This window comes from Anser anser (genome assembly GCF_964211835.1).
Source record: "Anser anser genome assembly, chromosome: 25".
In the NCBI taxonomy this organism is placed as follows: Eukaryota; Metazoa; Chordata; class Aves; order Anseriformes; family Anatidae; genus Anser; species Anser anser.
The window spans coordinates 2,702,379-2,728,317 of record NC_139746.1 but is presented as its reverse complement, the minus strand read 5'-3'; the positions used below and the strand labels follow the sequence as shown (position 1 = coordinate 2,728,317).

Below are 25,939 nucleotides of genomic sequence, written 5' to 3'. Positions count from 1 at the left end.
CGCTCGGCGCGCGCTGACGGGAGGGGGGGGGCGGCGGGGGGGGCGCGCGCGGCGGCCCCGATCCCAACATGGCGGCCGGGGGCGGCGGCGGCCGGGGGGGCAGCGCCCCGCGGTGGGGCGGCGGCGGCGGCGGCCGGGCGGTGGCGCAGGAGAAGCTGCCGGTGCATGTGAGTGCGGGGGCGATCCCGGGATTGTGTGCTCCCCCCCCGCCCGTCCCGCCCCTGGGGCCCCCGCTCCTGGGCCGCGGGGGGGTGGCCCCGGTTCCTCCCCCCCCCCCCCCCCCCCTCGTTGCCGTGGGGAGCCCCTGCCCCCTTCCTCCGGTGCCGTGCCCCCCCCCCGCCCCTCTTCACCCGTCCCCGGTACCGTGTCCCCGTCCACCCCCCCAAGCCCTGTCCTCCCTCGGGACCGTGCCCCCCCCCCGCCCCGGGGCTGCCCCCCCTGCTCCCGGTGCTGTGTCGTGTCCCGCCCCCCTGGGCCCGCTGTCCTCCTTACAGCCCGCCCTCCCCGGTCCCGTGGTGCTGCCGCCCCCTCTGGTACCGTGTGCCCCCCCCCCCCGGGGCTGTTCCCCCCTCCTCCCCGGTGCCCTCAGCACCCTGGGGTGCCCCAGGGTTTGTTCCCCCCCCCCCGGGTCTCAGCCACGTTCCCTCCCTGCAGGTGGAGGACGCGCTCTCCTACCTGGACCAGGTGAAGATTCGCTTCGGCAGCGACCCCGCCACCTACAACGGCTTCCTGGAGATCATGAAAGAATTCAAAAGTCAGAGGTAAAAGCCAGGCCCCGTGCCCTGGGGCTGCCCCGTGGAGCTTCTCGGGCTTTACGGGGGTCTCTCTGCCTTTGCAGGGTTCCTCAGCCTTCCCACCATTTTAGAATTACGGAACCATTAAGGTTGGAAGATACCTTTAAGATCATCTGGTCCAACCATTGCCCCACTACCCGTATCACCCACTAAACCACGTCCCTAAGCACCACGTCCAACCAATCTTTACCATCTCCTCAGACACACAGGCCACACTGCTGGCCCTGTTCCCCTGTAGCACAGCACACTGTAGACAGTGGAGAAGGATGTCTGTCCACCCCGGTGTCGTGATTGTTTTCCAGAGCAGAAATTACCCAGGAAAAGAAAAATGTGGTTTTACTTCCCACTCTGAAACACAGGTCTGGAAAAAAAGGCTCCTAAGTGCAGAGCTGCGACCTATCAGCCCTCCAGGTGATGGCTGCCTTGCCCAATTTACGTAACCTGCACACTCATGTCTATCTCATCTCTGTGGACAGCACTCCCAGGGTGAGGCTGCCGTGGATGGTGGTTGTTCCCTCTGCTTGGGTTAATTTCCAGGTCTGAAGTTCCCAAAGTTTGTTAAAAACTGCATCTGTGAGAAGCCAGCTGCTTGATGTACCTCTGTCATTTTCTAGGCTTGACTCAGATTTCTGATCTAGACACAAGTAACAAACTATTCTCAATTTTAGCATTGACACACCTGGCGTAATCCGACGTGTTTCGCAGCTGTTCCATGAGCATCCTGACCTCATTGTAGGGTTCAATGCTTTCCTCCCGCTGGGATACAGAATAGAAATTCCAAAGAATGGGAAGTTAAGCATACAGTCACCGTTGGCTAGTCAGGTAGGTCACGGAGCTCATTATTCTAAGTAAATCCTGCTATATGTATCACTATATACATCTCTTACACAGTTTAGGCTTCGCAGATTTGCAAGTATTGCACGTTGCTAAAGTTTTTACAGAGCTTTCAAAGTATGGTAATGGGTACAACGTAAATTTGAATGTTTATTCTCAAAGCAGTTGTTAGTTTAGCTTGCACTAGAGCGATGTTCCTGCACAAAGTGCCACTGCAACTCGAAGTACTTCAGCCAGGTTTGAAAACTGAAATTGTAATTGGCTTGAGCTGTTTTTATAGGCTCTCGATGTGTGGTGTGTAGTGACGAATTAAAAAATCTGGAAGAATCGTACTTCCAGTGAGAAACTGAGAAATGTGTTTAGGCGGTAGGCAAAAAATACGTGTCAGGTGTTGCCATGTGATTGGTACCATCCCGCAATGAAAGGCTTCTGCTGTAATGTAGGTGGATATGTATTGGCCTCTGCTTCTTTTTTGTTGTTGTTGTGTGGTTGTGGAGGCTGAAACAGAGCTACCACCTGAATTTCACTGATAAATGTGTGGTTTAACTCTAATTAGTAGCAGTAGATATCTTTTAGATCTCAGTTCCCTTAGATCTCTCTGTTGCTGAGAAGTTTAGCGTCTTTGAGCTTTACGTTTTATTATGTTTCTTAAAACTGACAGTTCCTCTGGAGTAGAACAGTGGTACCAGAAACCGCAGCGCACGTGATTTGGTACACCCTGTCAAGGGTAGTGGATAATGCAGTGACAGTCAAAAAGCAGCAGTGAGTCAGATGGTTTGTAAGCCAGATACGGCTTACGGGAATTTTTTTGGTTTTAAACTCATGGTGTTAATAACGTAGGTAAGGGAATTTATTGGCTAATTAAATCTTTTTTCTTATTTCTTCACGTGGTAATCTTTTCTAGCTAAACACTGAAAATAGCGATGCTAGATTGTAGTTGAACTTGCACCTGTGTTGCTTTACGAATCACTGTCTTGTATGTTTTATACCACTAGGTGCCCTCAGAGCCTGTTCCCAGCGCTGTCCCTGGCAGTGGGCTGTTGTTGCATTACTCTCAGGAGAATTCGCACAACCACAGTGACTGTTCTGAGGAGTTTAGGCAACAGCTTCCGTACAAAGAAGATAAATCCCAGATTCCTTTGGAGTCTGATTCTGTAGAGTTCAATAATGCTATTAGCTATGTGAATAAGATCAAAACACGCTTCCTGGACCACCCGGAAATTTACAGATCCTTTTTAGAAATTCTTCATACTTACCAGGTAAAAAGCCTTCTGCGTTAAGATATTGTGGGTGTGCAGTGTGGCTGGTTGAATAGTTGTTGTCGGGTGAAACGTCGGCCTGTTGAACAGTTCCCAAGCTGTTGTCCAACAACTGCCTCATAGATATTTACATGATGAAATGACAGAAGTGTGAAAATTGTAGAACTTTCTGGGCTCTGTGGTGTAAAGGAATTGTATCTGCATCTGTCTTCGCTAACCTTCAGTTGATGTAGTGATATCCTGTGTGACAGGATGCACTGTAAGAACGCTGGGCTGTCTGATAGTCATATCAAGTCTGTGTTGCCTAGGGCTTTTGGCTGTTGTGGAGTTGTCAGTTTTTCTTGCATTGTATGTTTTTGTGTCTAACATCTGTGCATATCTTTGCAGAAAGAACAGCTGAACACTAAAGGTCGACCCTTTCGAGGCATGTCAGAGGAAGAAGTGTTTACTGAAGTAGCAAATCTGTTCAGGGGACAGGAGGATCTGCTCTCTGAGTTTGGACAGTTTCTTCCGGAGGCTAAGAGGTCTTTGGTATGTGTATGCTTGGAACAAGACAGATTATTGAATACTGCCTGTTTGTATGTGCAATATATTATGGAAAAACATACAGCCAGTAGATGAAATTTGCTTCTCTTTACTGTCTGGATTTCACAAAGCAGGTCACTGAACTGCATGCTCTCTGTTCGGATAAACCAGATTCTTTATTTGCACGGACTGAGGAGAGAGCACTGAAATGAGTATTTGTTTTCTTCAGTTCACAGGAAATGGACCATGTGAAGTGAACAGTGTCCAGAAAACTGAGCATGAAAAGAACCTTGAACACAGCAAAAAACGATCCAGACCACTGCTATTGCGTCCTGTTTCTGGCCCAGCAAAGGTATCTTTTGCAAGCGAAACTTAGAGTAGCCTGGTATTACTCATTGTGTTTATATAATTCCTTAGATGAAGTTGTAATGAGTGGTGTCTTTGAGGTACGTAGGTGTTAGGTATGAGAAAATATTCAAAGCTATTTTAAAAATACTAATCTGCTGCAGCAAAAGCGGATGCTTAAAATATGCTCTAATGTATGCGGTACCATGTTGAATACTAAATATCAGGACCTTGTGTACAAAGTATTGGCCCTGGAAAGGGCCAATTCATCATTTTTACAAGCAAATCATTCTTTGGAATTCTTCCTGAAGTGATCCATTTTGTGTGTGTTTTCTTCTTCTTTGCTTAGGGAGTCATTTGATAGAGGTTGCTCTGGAGGACTTGACATAGCAATGCTAGATCACTCTTTGGGAAATGCTGACTTTCAGCCTTTGCTGACAGTTGTTACATGTCTGCAAAGTGGAATTTGATAGTATTTGAGTGACAATGTGTTAAGTAAAACCGTTTGTTCTTTTAACAGAAGAAAATGAAACTGCGAGGTACCAAAGATCTGTCAGTAGCAACAGTGGGAAAATATGGAACACTGCAAGAGTTTTCATTCTTTGACAAGGTCAGTATTTGGCCTGTTCTCCCATCTGTGGACTAATTTTCAACCATTTATGTGGTTATTAATTTAATTGGTTCATTTTGTATACAATTTGTGTGTCAGCACTTAACAATTGCCTGACTTGGGGTGGCAGAGACAGACCAAGAAAAAAAAAAGATGGTTTTGGAAGAGGAATGGAAACTGATCTTTAACCTTTTCCTGAATGCTCGTCTCTGACAGATACGTTTTTCTCTGCTGTTTGGTGATATTTCCTCATAGTAACCAAATGTACCTCCTAAATTATTGTTTGAAACTGGGACTTCTGGGGCTAGTTCTCTTTCTGTATTGTGGTGCAGATAGAGGTTTGCCACCATACCCATGGTTCAGAGTACTTTGGAATATGAACACTAAATAAAAATGACGTTCAGGCTGTCTGATCATTTCTCTCCAAACTGTTTTTAGGTGCGTAGGGTGCTAAAGAGCCAGGAAGTCTATGAAAACTTTCTCCGTTGCATTGCTCTCTTCAACCAGGAGTTGGTCTCTGGCTCCGAGCTGCTCCAACTAGTTACACCATTTCTAGGGTAAGTTACTGATTGCCATCTCTGCTGTGTTGTACTTTTTTAGGCCTTGCTCTGTTAATTTTTGGTAGGCAATGTGAACTTTGGTACTGAAGCTTTGGATTTAACTTCAGAAATACCTTCCAGGTAGCATGCCAGACACTGGAAGCTAATCCATAAAGAGGAATAATAAAATCTGCATCTTAACATATCTGCACAGCTCTTGAGCATTTTGGGGAGGATATTTTCTGCTGTTTGTACATCCAGTTGAAAGCCTTATGAGCAGCAGACTACCTGATGCTATGCTAAACTAATGGGGGCAGAGAATCTCCTGTATTCTGGAGTGTGGTTTCTGTTCACATTCCCTGTTCTAATCTCTCGCTGTAAAATACAGGTATAAACATGGAATCTCGGAACAGAGCTGTGAAAAAGATAAATAGTTCTACCTCTTTGTTGTGAGTCTCTTGTGCTGTTTGGCTTTCAACAGAAGAGGGAGTCACATACCAAGGAATGCTGACTCCTCAGTCAGTTAAGGGTAGTGTTGGTGAAGCTGTGAAGAGAAATTCTCTTTCTGCCTTAAGTCAAAAAGAACATAAAGCATTTCAGAAGGAAAGATAACAGAGGTGAAATGTTGGCGAAGGATTTCTCACCACAGTACTAAATTTGTTTGGGTCTTCACCCTCGCTTTTATGACATGCATTAGCCACCCTAAAACTGTCAGAATGAAATAACGTAGCTTATGCTTACTTGTGTTTCTGAAGGAAATTCCCAGAACTGTTTGCACAGTTCAAGTCCTTTCTTGGTGTGAAAGAGCTTTCATTTGCTTCTCCACTGAGTGACCGATCTGGGGATGGAATGAGTCGGGAAATTGATTATGCTTCCTGCAAGCGCATTGGATCAAGTTACCGTGCTCTTCCAAAAACCTATCAGCAGCCAAAGTGCAGTGGAAGAACAGCCATTTGCAAGGAGGTATTTGGGGATCAACCTATTCAATCCCTGTACACACACTGTACTTAGGTAACTTGAAGTAGAGTAGTTAGTGCTACAGCTTCTACACGTGGATTCCTCTCTCTAACACTGACTAGTCACCTTTAATCTTGCATCAGTTATTCATCCAATTTATTGAAATAAGAGTATCCACATTCAGCTTACTAATTTTGTCTAAACATATCTCAAAGCACTTCTTTCAGTTTAATCTCTTTTAAGTCTGTGTGCATACACAAAATTATTCGTATAGAAAAGAACATTAAATAGGATGAAATTAATTTTCTAGCAGTGGATCCTAACTTTAAAAACAATGTTTCTCCTGAAAGAGCACTGTTAGCAAATGTCACAGGCACTGTTGTCACTGAGAACAGGCATATGCAGCATAGGTAGGTGCTCCCACCTTTTCCTGTTGTTGGCAACTCCGTCTCCTTTACTTACAGTTGTGGATTAATGCAGAGTGATCTCTGTGCTCTGTGAGATGATCGTGAAGGTGCTTTTGAACTTTGACACATTTCTACACAGACCTCTAATCATCTGAGGAGCACTCATGACAGTGTTAACTAGGCTGAAAATTCCAGTAGAAACTCAGGGAAGAACTCTGCAAGAATAAAACAGTAAAGTGTCAGCCCCCTGAGAACAGATCTGGGCTCATAAGGCTCTGTTCAATGTCATGTCTGCACTGCTGCAGGTGTTAAACGATACCTGGGTTTCATTCCCATCCTGGTCTGAAGACTCAACTTTTGTCAGCTCCAAGAAGACTCCTTATGAGGAACAGTTGCACCGCTGTGAAGACGAGCGTTTTGAGGTACCTCTGCTACTCAGCTTCCCTTCCGCTTGTCTTTTTCCTCAGAAAGTAAAACTTCTAGCCATGAGGATTTTGACTGAACTATTTGGTGGCCAAATACTGGAAGTTCAGTTAGTATTTGTTGATTTGAGTTAGATTAGAGTTTGGTGTTTTCCACTTGCTTGAAGCCTAATAGTTCTTTTTAGGCGTAGATCCAGTTCTGAAAAGCTTGTTATCTTTGGGAGAACTAGTATAGGTATATTTCCTAGCGGGAAACATTGATGATGATTCTTAGCTCCACCCAGCGGGCAACAGACCTGGGCACTGCTCGTCTCCATTTTCCTGCTGTGCGTGTTTTTAACACTGTCTTTTTTAAACTCTTTCTTAACAGTTGGATGTTGTCTTGGAGACCAATTTAGCTACAATACGTGTGCTGGAAAGCGTGCAGAAAAAGCTTTCTCGACTGACTCAAGAGGATCAAGAAAAATTTCGACTCGATGACTGCTTGGGAGGAACATCAGAAGTGATCCAGCGCAGGGCCATCTATCGCATCTACGGTGATAAAGCACCAGAGATCATTGAAAGCCTTAAGAAAAACCCAGTTACTGCAGTTCCTGTTGTTCTTAAGAGGTAATTGCTGTTCTGCCATGTTCATCTGAGATCTCTAAGAAATTGATACAGGATCGTAAAGGTTGTTGGTTTTTTTTTTTTTGATTGTTTGTTTCCAAAAATAAGTGACTTGGTTTTCACTTTCTTAGATTACAACAAAGGACAGAAATAGGAAATAAAGTAGGCTTTTGTTTGAAGTGACAAATATTTTAGCAGATTCTTAAAAGTAGGTAAAAATGTTTTGTTAGCTTATTGAAAATGCTCCTGTCTGTATTTCATGCTCCTTCTCAGACTGTGCTTACAGGAAAAACACATTTTTTAGTTAGATTTGGGAGTGAACTGTTTTTGAGTTGTAAGTCCTGCTTACTTCTCTTTATTTCTGATTACTTCATCCATATCTTTTTTTAATTAAAAAAAAAAAACACAGTTTCTTTGTAATGCTGAAAGGTGTTATGAGATGATCTCCAGTTAGACAGTTAAGGTGTTGGAAACAGTTGTGGATTTCTAGACTTCCTCCTAAGCATTTTTTAAACCACTGTCTTCTGTAGGCCCTGTGAGAGAGGAAAACCTATCTCCAGTGATGGTGCATTTTTATTTATTTACGGCTCCTAGGAATGCTGAAAAGTTTTTGGTGCATCACGATTAGCTACTTTAAAAATGCTTTGTGTGCATTTCTGTGGTTGTCTTTTCAAACTGAAGTAGAGTACATGTTTATGCAGGTTGAAAGCAAAAGAGGAGGAGTGGCGAGAGGCCCAGCAGGGCTTCAACAAAATTTGGCGGGAGCAGTATGAGAAAGCCTACCTGAAGTCTCTCGACCACCAGGCCGTCAACTTCAAACAAAATGACACCAAAGCTTTGCGCTCCAAGAGCTTGCTGAATGAAATTGAGAGTGTCTATGATGAGGTGTGTATGCTAGCAAATAACGCATCCTATTTGTCCTTCATTTATGTATTATCTAAAGGTTTATCTCACTCCTGGGACCTTCTTGAAGGTAGTGCTTGGAAGAGTTCTCAGTCAAAAATGACTGTCCTAAGCATAGTGTTAATATGGGCTTATTTCTTCTGGCAGGAATGGCTCTTGAGCATGGAATGGAAGGATCTTTACCTATTTGTCTCTTGATTACAGCATCAGGAGCAGCATTCAGAGGGGAGAAGTTCATCCACAAATGAGCCTCATCTTATCTTTATTTATGAAGACAAGCAGATTTTGGAAGATGCAGCGTCTCTTATCAGCTATTATGTAAAACGGCAGCCTACTATCCAAAAGGAGGATCAAGCAACCATTCGGCAGATAGTGCACCACTTCATACCTGAGCTGTTTTTCTCTCAGCCCCCTGAACACAATATTTCTGAAGAATCAACAGATGAAGACAGAGAGAACCATCAGGGGCAGAATCTGGATACTCCTGAGCTACGGAAAAAACATATGCCTGGGCCTCCAAGCAGTCCTTTGGAGGCAAAAGCAACCTTCTGTGATGTTACAGCTGCTGAGCCCCACAACACTCTGGATGATGTTTACAGTCTGTTCTTTGTCAATAATAATTGGTATTTCTTCCTCCGCCTTCATCAGACTCTGTGCTCGAGGCTCCTAAAGATTTATCGTCAAGCTCAGAAGCAGCTTCTAGAATATCGGACAGAAAAAGAGAGAGAGAAACTCCTTTGTGAGGGGAGAAAAGAAAAGACCAATGATCCAGCCATGGAACTAAGACTGAAGCAACCAAGTAAGAGTAATCTGGGACATAGCCTGTTCTTAATGTTCTGGTTGTTAGCACTTGACTGTTTATGTCTGGGTAGCTAGACTAGCAGGCAAGTTTGTAAGGAATGTAGAGGTACAAACCTCGACTGTATTTGCAATTCATGGATGCAGCTGATTTAACAGGATAGCTAGTTCGTCATTTATCCTTTGAGGGCTTTCATGCATAGTTCATAGAGACTTCCTGCAAGCCCACTGTTGTCAGATGCTCTGAAGTGTCTTGTATTAATCTGTGACTTTGATGAAAATGTGAATGGCTCCACAATGAAATAGTTAATCACACAAGGTAGTCATGGAAGAGCATGAGGAAAAACTGTTAGTCTCGCAGCACTCCTTCCAGAGACTTCTGTGTAAACATATTCCCATTACTGAATGTCTTGTTTTGTGAGCAGTGTTGTCCTGTACATCTCCTGCCTTCACTCTACTACTTCCATGTAGTGACTGCTCTTTTCCCCCGTCCAGGTGAGGTGGAACTGGAGGAGTACTATCCTGCCTTCCTGGATATGGTGAGGAGTCTGCTGGATGGGAACATCGACCCAACACAGTATGAGGACACGCTGAGGGAGATGTTCACTATCCATGCCTATATTGGCTTTACTATGGACAAACTAGTGCAGAATATTGTCCGCCAGGTAACTAGTTTGCTGCTGTCCTATAGACAAATACGTTTCTCACATTACCCTGTACTACATAAACTCAGAAAATGTTGAGCAAATTCATAGAAAACTTACGTTTGTAGTGGAAAGGGCCTAATAGAAGTTCAGTGAGATAGTTCAGCATCACCTACAGTACAGGGATCACCTCAGGGGATTGATTCTTCCTGGCCTTAAGTTCCATTTTTTTCAAAATTCTGCCATTTCCAACGTGTATCTAAAGCAAAAGAAAGGCTCAGTCCATCCTGCTCAATATCTGTCTTCTAGTTGTAGTTTTGTTACAGTTAAGGTACATCAGCCCCTGCTCTTCTCTGTTCCTTGCATGGCAAAGTAATGAAAAGGAGAGCGAAGGGTGCGAAGTCTCTGAAGTTAAAACTTCTGGTACTTTGTCTGAGGTGCGATGCTGTGCTGAGTTTTGCGCTCCTTTCATAATACACTAGAGTAAACTTTTGGCCCAGACTTGCTGACTGAATTCCCCCTTTTTTAATGGAAGCTTCACCATCTAGTGAGCGATGACATCTGCTTGAAGGTTGTTGAGCTCTACTTAAACGAAAGGAAGCGAGGTGCTGCTGGAGGTAACTTATCCTCTCGGTGTGTCCGGGCAGCAAAGGAGACCAGCTATCAATGGAAGGCTGAACGTTGCATGGCAGATGAGAATTGTTTCAAGGTAAGAATTTGCTGCCAGGGAACTTCATAAAGTGGCTGTAGCTCTTCACCTTGGAGAAGTGATTTTGGAAGCTCCAAGGCCACAATGTTGAGTGAAAGCAATATGGAGAGAAGGTTCCAACGCCACCACAGATAGTGAAGTGGTGTACTGGCTCACTGAAAAGCCGTGTTGCTTGCTCCTCTCCTGTTCTCATATTTATTGTCCATATGACTTGTGAATATCCAGAGTTTTATTGTGGACCCATGTGGACAATATCTCGTGCCTGTCACTTTATTATAGGTAATGTTTCTGCAGCGGAAAGGGCAGGTGATCATGACCATTGAGCTTCTGGATACAGAAGAAACCCAAACAGAAGATCCCGTGGAGGTCCAGGTAATATTACAGTGATTGTGGAGTCTGCTGTACGACTGACAAAGCAGATGCTAAGAATGCTTTCCTGCCTTCTTGTTCCAAAATGTGAGACATGGCCAGAAGGATAAGCTTACTTAGGAGGTTGGGAGATTATATGTGGGGCTGTGGTCATTGACAGAAGTGTGCACGTTAACAAAACAGTTTCAACATAAATCAGCTTGGGGTTGACTGAGATACCAGCATCTTCATAAAAAGCAGCTTGGAAGTAAAGTAGTTCTTTGCAGCAGCGTTAGTCCTGATGAGAGAAATCTGACTTGAAATTGTTCTCTCTCACGTAGCACCTTGCGAACTACATGGAGCAGTACGTTGGGGTAGAAGGAGCTCCAAACAACCAGAATGATGGCTTCTTATTGAAACCAGTCTTTCTGCAAAGGTGAGCTCCCTCCCTCCTCAGTCACACCTGCAGCAGCTGGTACTACTTCCTCTAAACATGTGGCAGTGATTTTGGGTGATGTACTTAAGGGAATGGAAAACTAAGTGTGACAAATGTTTCATAATTTTTTCTATTGTTTTTAGAAACCTAAAAAAATTTCGCAAGTGGCAATGTAAGCAAGTGAGAGCTCTGCGGAGTGAAGTGAAGAGTTCCTGGAAGAGACTGATTGGGGTAGAAAGCGCCTGCAATGTGGACTGCCGTTTTAAGCTCAACACCCACAAAATGATGTTCATCATGAACTCAGAGGATTACATGTACAGGCGGGGAGCTCTCTGCCGAGCCAAACAGGTACATCTATTACTCTCTCTGCACTTCAGCCAAAAGACAGATACCAGTAAGAGATCTTGTGACTGAATTCCTGCAAGCTGCACCCAGAAGTTACTTCTCTGCGTTGAATGAAACAGGGAGGAAAGATGGTAGATTCTGTGTGCTTTGGTTTAGTTTAGTAGTCTTTACCATGCAAATTTTAAGGGCGAGTGACAAACATTGAGAAATGAAGATCTTTAAAGGCAGCGATGCAGTTTTCTGTTTTACTGTTTGTGTTGTGTTGTAAAGCATGCACATCTTGGACATTCAAAGAGGTGAAGGTTTTGACCTCTTGGTGATCGTTACTGTCCTGTTTTCAGGTACAGCCAATGGTGCTGTTAAAGCACCACCAGCAGTTTGAAGAATGGCACAACAGGTGGCTAGAAGAGAACGTGACTATGGAAGCAGTTGATGTAGTTCAAGACTGGCTAATGGGAGATGAAGATGAGGAGATGGTGCCCTGTAAAACAACTTGCGAGACAGTGAATGTCCATGGGGTCCCGGTGAACAGATACAGAGTTCAGTACAGTCGCCGTCCAGCCTCACCTTGAGGAGACTTGTGCCTGGGACCAAGACAAGTAGGAGCGTTGCTGATGAAACACATTTACTCTGAGAATAGTGGTGGGAATGCAATGTATGTATTAATGATATTTATCCAAACAGCATTTTACTTTGGATTATGATGTATTTTCCATATGGCATAGACTTGTCTCCTTGCAGCGTAATCCTCCAGTCATCATGAAGAGACTTAACAGCTTTATGGGAAGAGGGCTCTTGGCATTGCCACACACTTTTTAGTAGTTTCATAGCTTTAGGACACTGCTGACCAGCCAACACAGGAAGGCTGAACGAGGGGGGTCAGGCTCTTGGCAAACCACCACTAGTGGCTTCGTTGGAGAGATGGAGTTGGCTGGTGCTTGAGCAGATGCTGGCAGCTGCTTCCACTTTGAAAGGTTTAATGTTCCCTATCTTCCTGAATTTGTGCTGTCTTGGAGCCTGCAGAACTCTTCAGTGTAACCTCCGAGTGCCGGTGTGGCTGAGAGCACCTGGCACAGGTTGCCAGCCTTGCTGCAGACTGCTTCGTTATCTGTGTGTACTGATAAGGCAACAACTGCAGTATTCGTCACTGATGCTCTGGTGAGAAAACGCCAAAACTGAGACAAGGGTGTGCTAAGCACTCTAACTCTCACTCATCAACTGTGTATTTTGGAGCATGAACTAAGGGGGAAGAAACTCTGTAGCCTGCAGTGCTAGGCAAGAGCAGCTGGCAGCACAGGACAGCCAAGGCCCATCATCACCTACCTGGCTGCAGGTGCTGCACCAGATCCCGTGTCGTTGCTTTGTGAACGTATGACCTGCTGCAGACTCTGCCTTTTACATCTGGAGCTGCTTGGAGCGTGTGCGTGGGAAGGAATACCCATTGCGAGGTCTGGTCTGGTTTTGGTTTTTTTTTTCGGATTTTGCATGCTGATTGGCAGCCTCTGGAGACTGCGTTCTCAGGCGCTTCGCTTTTCTTGTGCATGCCCGGACTCCGTGGTTCTGCTGGGTTGTACCACTTAAATACCATCGGTAGATGGAGCGCTTGCAGCACAGTAAGCGCGCTGGATCTGAGGTTTGTCCCAGATACTTTGCTGTTTCTGCTAGGTCAGCACAGATGCTGTATTTGCAGTGACACATGGAAATCTGTGATGGGGAGGATTAGATCCAGCCGCAACCATTATAGACGAACTTTTCCACTGAACCATCTGTACTTTGAAGCCTTTTTGAAAAGAAGCAAAACAAAAAGTACCTTGAGCCGTGCAGAACACTACGTCAATTATCTGACTAAATCTATTGAAAAAATCAAGAAAATTCAGTGGTGTCTGTCCTGCAACCCTGTCGTGACTTTGCTCTTGTTTCGCAAAGGCAAGCACACTATCATGAAGTGTATTACAAACATCATGTCTTGAGGCAGGTCCGGCCTCCTTTCAGCTCGGCTTCCAACTTTTCCTAGCTTTTGGGGGAGTGACGCCCCACCTGGATATTTTTTGTGGCTTTGATTTTTATGTTAAAATTTCTGCCAGACCTGAGTAGCAGCCTGTAGGATTTCTCCTGAGTTATTTCCACTGTACATCATTTGGTTTTGCAATTGTCTCACTTGACAGTAGAAAAATTGGCCTTTGGGGTACATTTAATAGAAAACTGTACCGACTCTTTTGTCTTTTTTGCAAAATAATCTGTGGGAGGGAAGGAGGGAGACCAGTCTCTGGCATTCGTGGCCACTTGCACAACTATTGCCAGTGGAGCACTATTCATCAAAAACTCGTGTTCTCGTTGTCCGAGTCTCTGTTAAATTTTGGTTACGGAAATGATCTGGAGGTTCTTCCCCTGCTCTTGTTGCAGTAAGTGATAAAAGCCACTGAGGGTGTAGCTATGGGAGAGCTGGGTGGAGAGGGGGGACAAGCCCAGTGCAAAGCACAGTCTCCCCTTTTGCTGCCAGACAGCTCAACAAAATACACCTCAGTCCTGTTCACCTCTCTGCTGTCTTCCAGTGGAGATGACAACTGTGCCAAATTTTATGGTTTTATGATACAGAAAATGTTTACTAGACAGTAGGTTGCAACTTGTGGCTTAAAATGCATTTGATTCCAGGTGTCCCGCAGTGTAGGAGGGTAACACACCTGTGCGCCATCCTGTTCCATCTCTCCATTTTTAAGTGTACTTCAGGTATTTTTAAGCATCCTTATTTTGTATACCTTAATTTATAATCTGAACAGATGAAGACAGACTGTGGCCCTTTACAGTGCTATTGTCTTAAAAATGATAGTAGCAAACGATGTGAAATGATGGAATAGGGGGCAGTGCAGGTTTGAGAGTGGCTTGCTAACGTCTGAGAGTTTAAGCTCAACTGTTGTGTATCTGCTAGCACGACCTTGATTCAAGAGTTTGTTCTTCCATTTTTTTGAAGGATCTTTGCTTTTGGGCTTGTAATTGCTTTGCCAGCTCTTTGAATGTAGTTTTTTTATATTTATTTGCACATTCAAGTAAAATAAAATATTGATTTTAAAAGTCTGCAGGTCTCACTGTTTTAAGTTTGTTTAAAATTAATTTAAACATTCTGACAGCTCCCAGAAGTGATGGTTGTGCACCTGAAGCTGAATTTTAAATGGTAGAAAAATGCAATTGAAAAGTTGGATGAAGCTCCCTTCGAGCAGTTGCAGGGAGGCTGCAGAATGTAATGATTCTGATGTGTGCCAACTCGCTTCCACGGGAGAGCAGGCAGCAAATCTTTAAACTTACCTCCAGTGGTACATTAGAGCACTACCTGACATAAAAGGGAAACAAGTTTCCTGGAAAAGGCGTGCAGTAGGAGATCCCATACAGGAAGATGGTGCCTGTGGCTCTGTACTTAGGCGTGTGCTGCCAAGACCTCCCTTGGAGCAAAGGCCCATGTCTGGATGAGAGCAGAGAGGTCCATGAGATGGCACAGTTGCTCCATGTGGAGATAGGTATCAAAAGAAGACATTGTATAGTGCCAGCCGAGCGTATCTTTTTGCAGATTGGTTTATTTCTAGCAGCACCTTTTCCTTGAGAGGTGTGGCACAAAAATGTGGTCCAGGCCTGGCCCCCAAGTACTCGCACGCTAAATACAACAGCCGTTCAAGAAAGTGACTGATTCCAGTTCCGAAATCTATAAGCACATCTGCTCCAGGTTAAGACAATACAACTGCAACCATGAAAATTACCCCCACCCCGCCTTTCCCTCAACCTCCCCAAATTCCTGGGTAATAACATGTTTAACTGTTTTCCCTGTGAGCTCTGCACAACAACTGAGTGTGTAGATTTTGCAAATTAAGCTGTCGTGATGTGACCCAGATCTGATAGGAGTTTCCTTTACATCATTCTCAACACTTCCGTTGCCATAACAAAAGGCAACTCTCCTTTCTGTGCAGCGTATTGCTCGCTCACAGGGAAACAAACTGTTGTTCTCCTAATAACATTCCTCTGCTGCATAAATTGTATGAAATAATTTGATGAAAATGATGGTAATGGCGTCTCAGAGGACGCAGTACACTTTACACAAGAGTCTCCTCTTAGAGACCTTGGACTCCTCACAAAGAACGTTCCCCGTGCTCTAGGGGAGGCGAAAGGCCCTGTGGAGGGACAGCCAGAGCTGACATCACCCAAAAGCAGTTGGAGATCTCGGCAAGTGGACGGTCATTTGGCAGTGACAGACAGCTTAAAATATCTTTCAGGTTTGCAGGATGGAGTAAGAGCTAATGATTTTATAAATTAAATTAAGAATTGCTAAAGGGAATACCCAAACGCGGTATTTAGTATTTCAGGACTTTTTTTTCCATGTTACTGTATCACGGTGATGCACGGAGAGAGAGGGGGCTGAAAACAAGTGACAGGTATCCTAGAAGTGTGTGTGTGTAAACACGAGTTAAGGTTTCCTTCATGCTTTAGCCATTCCTCTGGATTAGAACCTAGCTACCCTAAAGAAACCAGAGGCAACCTCTTTCTTCCACTCCTCAAAATTTAAGACTAAATTAAAGTCTAGCAATGCTAATCCATACCTGTTCTAAAGGATGAATCGAAGCCCAGTGCTGAAAAGGGATGATGGCTGTATCAGGCAGGGTAGCCCTCACCCCAGTGTCAATAACTTGCTGAGAAAAGTCCAAAAGAAACTATTGCAGAACATCTAGTGAGTTAGAGTGATGCTAATAAACTTCAGCCATTCCCGAATAATAACTTCGCGTGGGCTTCTTACCCTCTGGAGTGAAAAGTGCAAGCAGAAGTGAAATTGTCAAAAAAAGGAAAGTCTCCCAAAGAATATTGTACCGGCATAAAGCTAACAAAGTGGTGAGGAGAAAACAAACAAGAGAATGGAAGGGAAAAGCTATGGGTGGGATCCCAGTGGAAGAGAAGAGCAGGACAAGCAGAAGAGGGGCACAGATTCCCTGGAGCCAGGCAGCTCGCAGGGTGATGGTGTGAGACTCCACAAAATGAGAGGAGGATGAGTTGGAGAAGTCAGGAAGTGCCCAGGGCATGAAGTCAGCCTGTAGGTGCCAGAGCCCGCAAAGGCAGATTTGGGATGTGGGGGATCCTGCTCAAAAGGCCCACCGTTTCTATTTCAATAGTCGGTGGAAGTTTCTGTGCCTGGTGGTTCTGAGAAGTCTCAGATGCTTGCACACCCAGCGGCTGGGAAAGGCAGGGCCCGTACTGCACTCATGGAAAATGTGACATTGTGCTGACACTGGTGGAAATGCTCCGTGCTGCTGGCGCTAAGGCAGAGCCGCTGCCTCCACAGTCAGCTGCTCCTCGTGTCTGCAAAGCAAACGCGAGCTCAGCCTGGGGCAGGTATTAGCCGCACTAAGATGTCTTCTCACCTGGCTTGCAGCTGAAGAACTCCCTGGAGCTCCTGGAACAGAGCAAAATGTAAGCCCCATTATGAAGATGCCATTTGCCTCCCAAAGTTTGTTCTTCCAGGCCTTAAAGATGTATGTCTGGGGCAGGGCAGGTCGTGTTTGTACCCTCCCTCAGAGCTTTAAAATCCCTAACCTGTTCTCCTTACATCTTCAGGGTTCAGAGCCATGGAAGAAAAGCGTGCCTGCTCCCAGGAGATGGCCTATTGCACAACGAATAGCTTTAAAACCAAATTGTTACCCCACAGGGCAGGGATCACACGACTTAAAGAGATGTTAACAAGCCGTGACAAACCTCTGGCATTAGAATTTTCATGCAAGCTGTTCTGCATCTAAAGCAGTCACTAAAGATCACACAGCATCTGAAAAATGAAGGCTACGGCAAGGCATAACCTCTCTCTGCTCCACTCCAGAGACCTGGCCATAGGAAGCGGGGCTGCGATTTGCACACTATCTGAACCTGATTATGTCTAATTTTTTGCATACAGAGCATGGAAAGGATCCTGGTTGAGGCATGGAAAATATGCGGCCACATGAGTCATTCTGTAATGGTTCATAAATCCTGAGAGGATCACAAAAGCAAAACATCTAACATTGCATCTTCCCTGTCCCTGCCAGTGGAACCCCACCTCTCGACACGCTCGGCACAAGGATGTGGGAATATGGTGAAAGCAAAGGAAATAGGATCATTTTCTCCTTGGAATAGAGGAATCTCATCAAACAGCAGCCAGGCTCAGATTTGCAACCTTCACAGAAGAGGCCATTCATAAGCTGAGGAGAAAGAACTGAACTCCTCCTCAGGTTGCCAAACCAAATTTACAATTCTTACTGCCCAGGCTCCAGCTTCTGTCTTTACCTCCTTGCAGAGCCAGGCAGGGGACTAGAGAGCAACAGCCTAAAAAGCAGAAGCCTCTCAAGCTCCGACCTCCTGCCCACCCTCTGGATTACTGGGAAGCTTAACGGAGCTCATATGCAGATGATGGGAGAGTATTTGGGACTTCCCCAGTGACATTATCAAGACAGAACAAGGAAGAGACTCACACTCTCAAAAGTTAGAGGATGGGGGAACCAGCAAAGAATCTTGTTACAGTCCTAAAGGCTCAGGGAACATCTGCCAGTGCAAAGGGTCCTTCTTACAACCCTATGAGAGTCACCATCTCCATGCAAGCAGCAGGTATGTGGCAGCAGCATGCTGCTGCTCCAGGCTGCTAGCTAGTAAGGAGTGCTCTACTCTTTTAGGGGTTCACTGGGTGGAGGCTGCACATCTCTAGGAAAAACACAGCTCTTGGGCAAGAGTGAGTGAAATTCACCATTATCTGCCCCACAGCAGAGGCTTCCTGTGGACCCCTGTCAGGCCCCTTTCCTGCTGGACGGAGCTGCTCTCCATTGTCCTGGGGGTTTATCAGTGGAAGCAGCACGTCTCCGTCAGCCATGGGATCTTGCCACTTATCGCTTGGATGTTACGGCACCCCAGGCTGGCGCGTGCTAGTGCTGCTGCTTTCAAGTGCAAACAGATCCGACTCACGGGGCTTTTAATTAACCTCTGCAGCCAGCTCAAGAAGGAAGGTGCAGTTCATTTCCCTGTCTGCCCTGGAAGCATATAAATAAAGAAATAGAAGAACTCTGAAAGGCCCAGCCTGATCTGGGGACTGCAAGGCAGCCACTAAAAGCCCTGAACTGTCACAAAATGAGGCCATAAGAGCCTTGTGAATCCCTAGGAGCTTGGGAGGTTTATTTGGATCTGCAGCTCTCCAGTACTTCATTTATGTTTATGTGAGGGGACGATGTCTTCCCAACTTGTTGAGTTAGTGTGGGAAAAGACCTGAAATATGTGGAGCCACTTGGAGTGGAAGGATGCTGGCTGCAGGAGCTCAGAGGCATTTCGATTCAGTTTACACGCTACATCAAATTCAAAGTGCGTCAGATGTGACATTTTTCATTTTCAGGAATATTCTGGAGCAGGAGGGAAGCCCAAAATGAGTCATTTGAGCTCTGACAATGAGACACAGCTCCCATGGACCTGGATACGTGCATCCATCCTGGTCCCGTGGCTGCCACTGGAGCTACGTCTCTGCTTGGACTCAACAGACTGTAGGGATGTCGTGACAACCCCCTTAGGCCTCCAGCTTCACAGGATAAGCCTGGTGCTTCCGTGCGTTAAGGACTGCGAGAAGGAAATGCGTAAGCACGGTCACTACACGACTGCCTTTCCCACACAGCTGTGAGCCCAGCAGCTCCCCGGTTGCCACACCAGAATGGAGACCTCCAGGAACGGACGGCTGTCACCCCGGCTCGTGCTCTGCTGTGCCTTCTGGGGACTCTGCCTGGCCTTTCCAGAATACGATGGTGAGTGCACATCTTCGGGTGAAAAATCGTTTCTTAAAGTACTGGATACTAGGTACCTTCTTAAGATCCCTGGAAACTCATTTTTGTCATGTTATCACATGGGTGCACGCTCTAATTGAGATTGATGCATACTCAAATTAGAGCAGGAGGTGATAGAAGATGCTTACGAAAGGGAAAGAAAGGGGGTGAAGTGGATTCTTTTGACAGTTGGGCAGAGGAAGCACCGTGTTCCCCCAGGCCTGTTGATAACTGCACGCCATAGCAATCGTTTGTGAGCGGTGGGACACCACCAAACAGAGCAGTCGTGTAAGTTTTCAGTAAGGTCGCTGATGGTTATTCTTGCACACCTAACTCTGTGAGTCAGCTTTTTCTGCCCATCGCACAACATCTTACAGAATACTCTTACTGCAAGGGACCCCAGCATAAAATGCAAAACCTTAGTGTTTGGTGTAAGCATCGTGTATCCAGCCTGTTCTGCAAAGTGCTAGCATTCGCATGCAAGCAAGTAACAGACTGTGTTTGCACCGACAGATTACTCTCAGAACGCCACCAACGAGCAGGTAATGACACCAGAGATCACACCGTGTCCCCGAGCCATCCCAGGGGAAAAGATAACGATAAACAACATCACGTACCTGTTGATACATGAAGCCACACGCTCTCAGCTGAATAGCGTGGTCACCGTGCGGCTCATCCCCTGCCTCTACACCCTCGTCTTCCTTGTGGGGCTGCCTTCAAACGGGCTGGCCCTGTGGGTCCTGGCTACCAGGGCTGAGAAGCTGACCTCCACTGTCTTCCTGATGAACTTGGCTGCAGCAGACCTGCTGCTCATCTTGGTGCTGCCCTTCAAGATTTTCTACTATTTCCTGGGGAACAACTGGCCCTTTGGGGAAGGCCTGTGCCGGGTCACCACGGCTTTCTTCTACGGGAACATGTACTGCTCAGTGCTGCTGCTCACGTGCATCAGTGTCGACCGGTATCTGGCTGTGGTGCATCCTTTCTTCTCCCGTTCTTTCCGCACCCCTGCCTTTGCTGCCTGTACCTGCACTGCCATCTGGCTCTGTGCTGCTGCCCTCACCCTGCCCCTGACTCTGCAGCAGCAGTCGTATCCCCTGTACAGAGCAGGCACCACCTTGTGCCACGACGTTCTCCCCAGGCACGAGGATGACGGGTATTATTTCTACTATTTCATCTGCCTCATTGCCTGCGCTTTCCTTGCTCCTCTGGTGGTGATGCTGTTCAGCTACTGCTCAGTACTGCGAGCCCTCCTGGACAACGGCAAGCGCTACTCCTACTCCATGAAGCTCACAGCTCTCGTGCTGTTCACACTCGTGGCCTTCTACACACCCAGCAACGTTCTCCTCCTCGTTCATTACTCCAGCTATCACTCCAAGCTGTACGGTAACCTGTATATCAGCTACATGGTGAGCCTGGCCATCAGCACCTTTAACAGCTGTGCTGACCCCTTCGTCTACTACTATGTTTCTGAAGATTTCCGGGATAAGGTGAGGAGGAGATTCTTCAATCACAGCAAAAAAACCACCACATCCTTAAAAACCTCTAAAGAAACTCTCCCTCAGAAAAGTTCCAAGGATTTGCTGGTATAAGCCTCCAGCCCAGCTCCCTGCTCCCAAGGCACTCACAACATACAGTGGGGATAAGACAGTGAGTGCTGAGATTTCACAGGTTTCATCCAGAGCAGCAAGCAGTACGTCCTAGTAGGCGAGTCCTGGTAAGGAAGAGCCACGTTCTTCTGTCTGCATGGCTGAGACCAAATAAACCTAGGCCACAGCATTCCCTGAAAAGTGTGGAGTCCAGATAAGATGTGGAGTGCTGAACATGAATAGATCTGTTACTGGGACACTGCACCTAACTTCTCATCTAGTCTCATATTGCCAGGGATGCTTTTGCTAACATACCTCAGTCTGCTTCTCCTAATACACGTTGCAAGCTGGTTGCTATCTGCTTTCTGTTTCCTTTTCTGCTACTGGCTTTCTTGCTGTCTTTGAACACATAGTCCTTTTACCTAAAACTGAAAAAGAACAGGCATTTAGCAAAATCAAATTTCTAAACATTCCAAAAGCACTAGGAGGTGCCTATGTGGAATGTATTCTCCTGAAATAAAATACTCCTCTGTCAGGAGAATGTACAGCACTAGCTTTTCTACCACTTACATTCTTGGCTTGACTAGTGAACAAAGGAACACCACCATGGTAATGCCAGCCCATTGTTGGTAATAAGTGTAAAAAATCCTATTCATTCATCCTATGATCCTCGGCATCCATGATTGCTCTGAGGCAAAGACTGTATTATGTCTCTTGAAGGGAAACATTCAGGAAGGAATTGAGCAAACGCTCACTCTAGAAACTCATCACTGCTTTTGCTTAATGACACACGCAATCGAGACCTCGCGTTTATGAACCAAGCTTGTTGCTCAATCCTGGAGCATGTGGCAAATTTGACAAAATAGAGCCAGCTCATCTCTGGGAATAACCCAGTGAGGCACAAGGTAGAAAATGAGTGATCAACTTCCTTGGAGTTCCTGAATTCTTCAGTTTTATGGGTAAAGGCATGACTTCTGTGATCTATGATCAAACAAGCTTACAGCCTACAATGTGAATAAAGAGAGACAAACAGCATTGTTTTAAAATCAGTTTTTAATAAAATATTTATCATAATCTAAAACAAACCCTTTTCTGGACTCAGACTTGCTAAGTTGTGTGTGAACAAAACAAAAATGATCATAGAACTGTTTGCGTTTACATGTACGTGCAGGGGTGAAATGCAGGTGAAAAACTAGAGCCCATCTCCTACGGGTGCAGCAGTGCACGTACAGAGAACGTGCCAGCTACTGAACGCAGGAGATGTGGTGGAGCCAGGCTGCAAGCCAAGACTACTGTCACTCAGTCAGAAATAGCAAGTACTGCAAAAACGACAACAACAACAAAAACAACCAACAAACTGAGCTGAGGTTTTCCAAATAGATCATCTATCCACAATAATGAAAACCAGGTTACTCTGCATTAAATATCAATAATCAGTGTCAGCAAAGCAAGTGCTGTTGTTTCAATGATGCTATTCAAACAAACTGAACATTCTTCTGATATTTGTTTCCTACTGAGGCTGATTAAGGAGGAGGGAAAGAGGCAAGGCCAAAACACTTGGACAAGAAAGGACAAGGGAACTATTGCTTTAAAATAAATACCATGGTAATGATTACTCTGCATAATGTACAGTTACAAATATATAAATATTAATTTCATTGAAAGGATTGCAAGCAAAAATCACTGATAACTAGCACTGCTGTAGCTATTCAGTAATGTAACTTGATGTATGTAGGAATTTGTGTCTTACAAACCCACCAGCACTTTTCTCCTTTTGCAGTGAGGGACCATCAGAGAAAGGAAAGGAGAAGCACCTCTGACAGAGGGAGGCATATGTCTCTAAGCCACAAACAATTCAAAGCCCAAAGAAGCAGAAGCTCTGCTTTTCTTGAGTAATACTGAGTCTGATATGGCTATGTTGTGTCAAGTGGTCCTCCTGGATCTAGCCCTAAGAGTTTGTGTATTACACGTAGGACTTCGAAGAAAGGAAGAAAAATAGGTATTAATTTTTTTTCCTGGATAAGAATTACTGACGATAACAAGAAACAGGAACAACCTGGGGACAGGGGAAAGCTACGGACCAGCAGCTGAGGTGGAGAGGACAGAGACCTATTCCGTTACTACTGTAATAAGGGAGAAAATGCAAACAGGTGTGTATTTGTAGGTTCCTTTATTTGATTCCTTAAATGAAATGACTGATTTTTAACTCTAGAAAGGAGCTAGTTTGGTGGCAGGAGTGAGGGGAGGCAGAGCTGCCAATATGTACCTAAGGAACACAGGAAGAAGAGACGATGGACTAATGATTTCCCTGAAAGCTGTGAAGAGGCACCCAAGGTGATGTCAGGCTTTAGGGTACAGGAAACCTGGCACATGACCTCACATGCAGCGTCCCATTTAGAACCATTTTAGGACACTGAGGCTGCTCTGCCTCTGCCTGCTAGGGGTCCAGGACTCTTTGTCAGTTCTTCTAGTGGTAAAACAGAAGCAAGACTCCCCTGCCTCAAACAGGTGCGTGCTCTGGCACCCAGAGAGCCCACAGACCAAAGCCATGATTGATGGGCTGGCACCAAGGAGAAATTTAGCTGGCAGTAATGGGGAGATGTTTGTATCTTGAATTAGTGGATTACATGTAACAGAGACTGAGGAAAATGAAGGAAGTCACGTTTAATACTAAGCTGAATCTCCCTACCTTCATCTTCTTGTCCCCAGTGGTGACACTGTCTGACTGCCCATGGATCTATGAGAGGATCAAGCAATATGAAATTACTTAAAATATCTATCTACAAGCATTAAATGGATGAGACAGGGAAACTAAAGCCAGAAGGGGACAGAGGGGACAGAGGACAGGAGGCTGAAGAACCCTGAGCACAGGTCCCATCTTCTGTGGGAAGCCACTCACACAGACATTATCAGGGTGACCAAACGTCTCATTCTCCAGCCTTGAAGCATTAAACAGCTGAGGCTGGAACCAGCAAACAGCAGGGTTTGTATTGTGCAGCTTTGATATTTAGAAAAGGGGAAAAAAAAGAAACAACAAAACAACCTCTTGTTGCAGCTCATACTAGGTCTGTTATTTACCCAGGGAATAAATATTGACTCAGTCCTGTGTGTGTACACAATAGCTAGCATCTGCCAGGCCAGTTGCTTACAGGAGATGGAATTTAGTTTAAAGGCATTTATTTACCTGCCAGACAGGAATGCAGCCGCCAGTGCTTCTGCTGTGCAGTGGGGACACAGTGAGGACGTGGTCTGTTCATACACACTGAAGAGACGTGGCAAAAAACTCTGCTGAGAAGCAGTGGGTGCATACGGGCAACAGCCACGTCAAGATGCTGTGAGGAGAGCTCACAGCAGCCACGAAGGAAGGCTTGGTAACTTGCCAACAAAGCAGTTCTGAAATTTCTGAGAACTTCAAGACCCAGACCTTCATCGTGTCAGTTACATTCTGCAAATATCTAGCCCCAGACAAAAAAGGACTGGAAACTACAAATGCCCAACTTCTGGGATACCTCCTGTTTTGTCCCCATGTAGACAGTTTTCTGGAATAAAATTGCTTTTATTCTGGAATGGAATGTCTATACTGGGATATATTCTTGTCAGGGTTCCTGTGTAAACAAGCCCTAAAAATGAATGGAGCTGGGCTTTTTCCTGTTTCCATTCACCAATAAACACCCTCAAAAGGAGTTTCCACCCCACTCTGGGTCCTTGTAACAATAGACGTGGGAAGATAAAATATTAACACTATTTTGCAACAGGCAATTGCATCTAACTCCTCCAAAGAGAACAATGCTGCTCCAGGCAGGAAGGGAAACCAAAAAGTCTTGGCTCATGCACTTTTGGAAACACACAGCTTTTGTTTTTAGTTTTACCACATTGCTTGGGGCAGGTCATTCTAAGGGAGTCCAGTCTCTGTGACACCAGTGATTTGTACTGGCAAGCAGGCCCAGGGCCTATGCATAGATTACCATATCCAGAAAAAAAAATCATTGTATGGGAATGCTGGTGGGAGCAGGATAAAAGTGATTGGTGAAGTCAGGCGAGCACTTAAAAGGACTGTGCCTTGGGTCAGTTCATGTCAGGGTTACAAGGAGGAAAGGGGCTGCAGAGCTGAGAAGGCTGCAAGCAAACCTCATCAGCACATAGTGCAAAATGAAGAGGGCTCACCCACCAGATCCTGGTCACTGCTATGGCTAGCAAACTCCCCACCTGAAACTTTTCAGCCCTGTCTGACAGTGGATTTGAGTTTTCTCTTGTGAAATGGACCTCCCAACATCTTTCCTGAACATGGAGGCATTAGGGCAGTTTTTCCTCTTGTAGGACATAATTGTGGGTACAGTAGACTTACAGGCTAGAGAAGATGATTAGCCTCTTATGTCATAATTAGCAAAACATACTGATTTTTATTATAATAATTTGAGAGAAAACTCCTCAGCCATCCTTCCTCAAACAGCAGTTCAGCTAAGCACGAGGCCTGGACTTAGCTTCTAAATGTAGCTAGGAAATGGCATTTGCAGTATCCTGATAATAGAGAAAACATTTTGAAAAGGTCTATAAGTTTGAATTCCAGCCCCTATTTTTCTCACCTAGAGGGCACAGTATATTGGCTTCCCATCCTTGGAAGTAATCCTAGGAGGATGCACAAAAGGCAGGAAAATTGACAGAAGAATAATGCTGAGTGTCCCCCTTAGCGCTCCAGATCCACCCCCGTGGGGCAGCAAAGCCTACAGTTCTGAGGGCATCAGGAAGTAGTCATCATTCGGTTTCTGTTCTGCAGCAGGTCGTCTGTTGGAACAAACTCATACAGGAGTTGATTCTGAGCCTCTTCTCTTTTTTAAATTATATATTTCTGTTGAAAAGAGAACATGATGAAAAAAGTCACTTTCCCATTACATATCTTTGTGAAACATCACTGAGGCTGGGCAGAGAAAAACTTAAAAGCTGCTAGGAATGGAGACATCCAGACCATGAAGACTTGGACGCTGTCCCAGCGAGATCTTGTTCCTGGTGATTCCTTGCTAAAGAGGCTAGCAAGTCGCTTGTAAGAATGCCCATTTTGAGGAGCTGAATACACTTGACCCA

The 25,939-nt window shown here is 45.4% G+C and overlaps 3 protein-coding genes across 6 annotated transcripts in view; 2 read left to right on the top strand and 1 right to left on the bottom strand.

Annotated features, from left to right (window-relative positions):
- Nucleotides 1-15: 15 nt before the first annotated feature.
- On the top strand, nucleotides 16-14,553 carry SIN3B (SIN3 transcription regulator family member B). Its single transcript, XM_083811291.1, has 19 exons — nucleotides 16-167; nucleotides 655-761; nucleotides 1,463-1,616; nucleotides 2,624-2,887; nucleotides 3,275-3,418; nucleotides 3,642-3,764; nucleotides 4,278-4,367; nucleotides 4,806-4,924; nucleotides 5,662-5,869; nucleotides 6,576-6,692; nucleotides 7,063-7,301; nucleotides 8,000-8,183; nucleotides 8,406-9,000; nucleotides 9,495-9,664; nucleotides 10,179-10,352; nucleotides 10,632-10,724; nucleotides 11,042-11,136; nucleotides 11,280-11,484; nucleotides 11,823-14,553. The coding sequence occupies exons 1-19, from the start codon at nucleotides 69-71 to the stop codon at nucleotides 12,051-12,053; spliced, it is 3,411 nt and encodes a 1,136-aa protein (XP_083667417.1). The 5' UTR covers nucleotides 16-68; the 3' UTR covers nucleotides 12,054-14,553.
- Nucleotides 14,554-14,680: 127 nt separating this feature from the next.
- Nucleotides 14,681-21,945, top strand: F2RL3 (F2R like thrombin or trypsin receptor 3). The gene is made up of 2 exons (XM_083811320.1): nucleotides 14,681-19,256; nucleotides 19,788-21,945. The coding sequence occupies exons 1-2, from the start codon at nucleotides 19,166-19,168 to the stop codon at nucleotides 20,861-20,863; spliced, it is 1,167 nt and encodes a 388-aa protein (XP_083667446.1). The 5' UTR covers nucleotides 14,681-19,165; the 3' UTR covers nucleotides 20,864-21,945.
- CPAMD8 (C3 and PZP like alpha-2-macroglobulin domain containing 8) overlaps nucleotides 21,896-25,939 on the bottom strand; it is a gene marked incomplete at its 3' end in the record, with an annotated part of 54,070 nt that continues 50,026 nt past the window's right edge. For all 4 annotated transcript variants that reach the window (XM_083811268.1, XM_083811270.1, XM_083811269.1 and 1 more), the window contains one exon: nucleotides 21,896-25,706. In XM_083811268.1, the coding sequence (XP_083667394.1) occupies nucleotide 25,706 (1 nt within the window). The remainder of the gene's footprint in view (nucleotides 25,707-25,939) is intronic.

Excerpts from the sequence above, each read along its gene's own strand:
- SIN3B (XM_083811291.1), top strand. The coding sequence starts at position 69 with ATGGCGGCCGGGGGCGGCGGCGGCCGGGGGGGCAGCGCCCCGCGGTGG. Across the intron at positions 10,725-11,041 it reads AAGATCCCGTGGAGGTCCAG|CACCTTGCGAACTACATGGA; the intron begins GTAATATTACAG and ends TCTCTCACGTAG. Across the intron at positions 11,485-11,822 it reads CTCTCTGCCGAGCCAAACAG|GTACAGCCAATGGTGCTGTT; the intron begins GTACATCTATTA and ends TCCTGTTTTCAG.
- F2RL3 (XM_083811320.1), top strand. The coding sequence starts at position 19,166 with ATGGAGACCTCCAGGAACGGACGGCTGTCACCCCGGCTCGTGCTCTGC. Across the intron at positions 19,257-19,787 it reads GGCCTTTCCAGAATACGATG|ATTACTCTCAGAACGCCACC; the intron begins GTGAGTGCACAT and ends TTGCACCGACAG.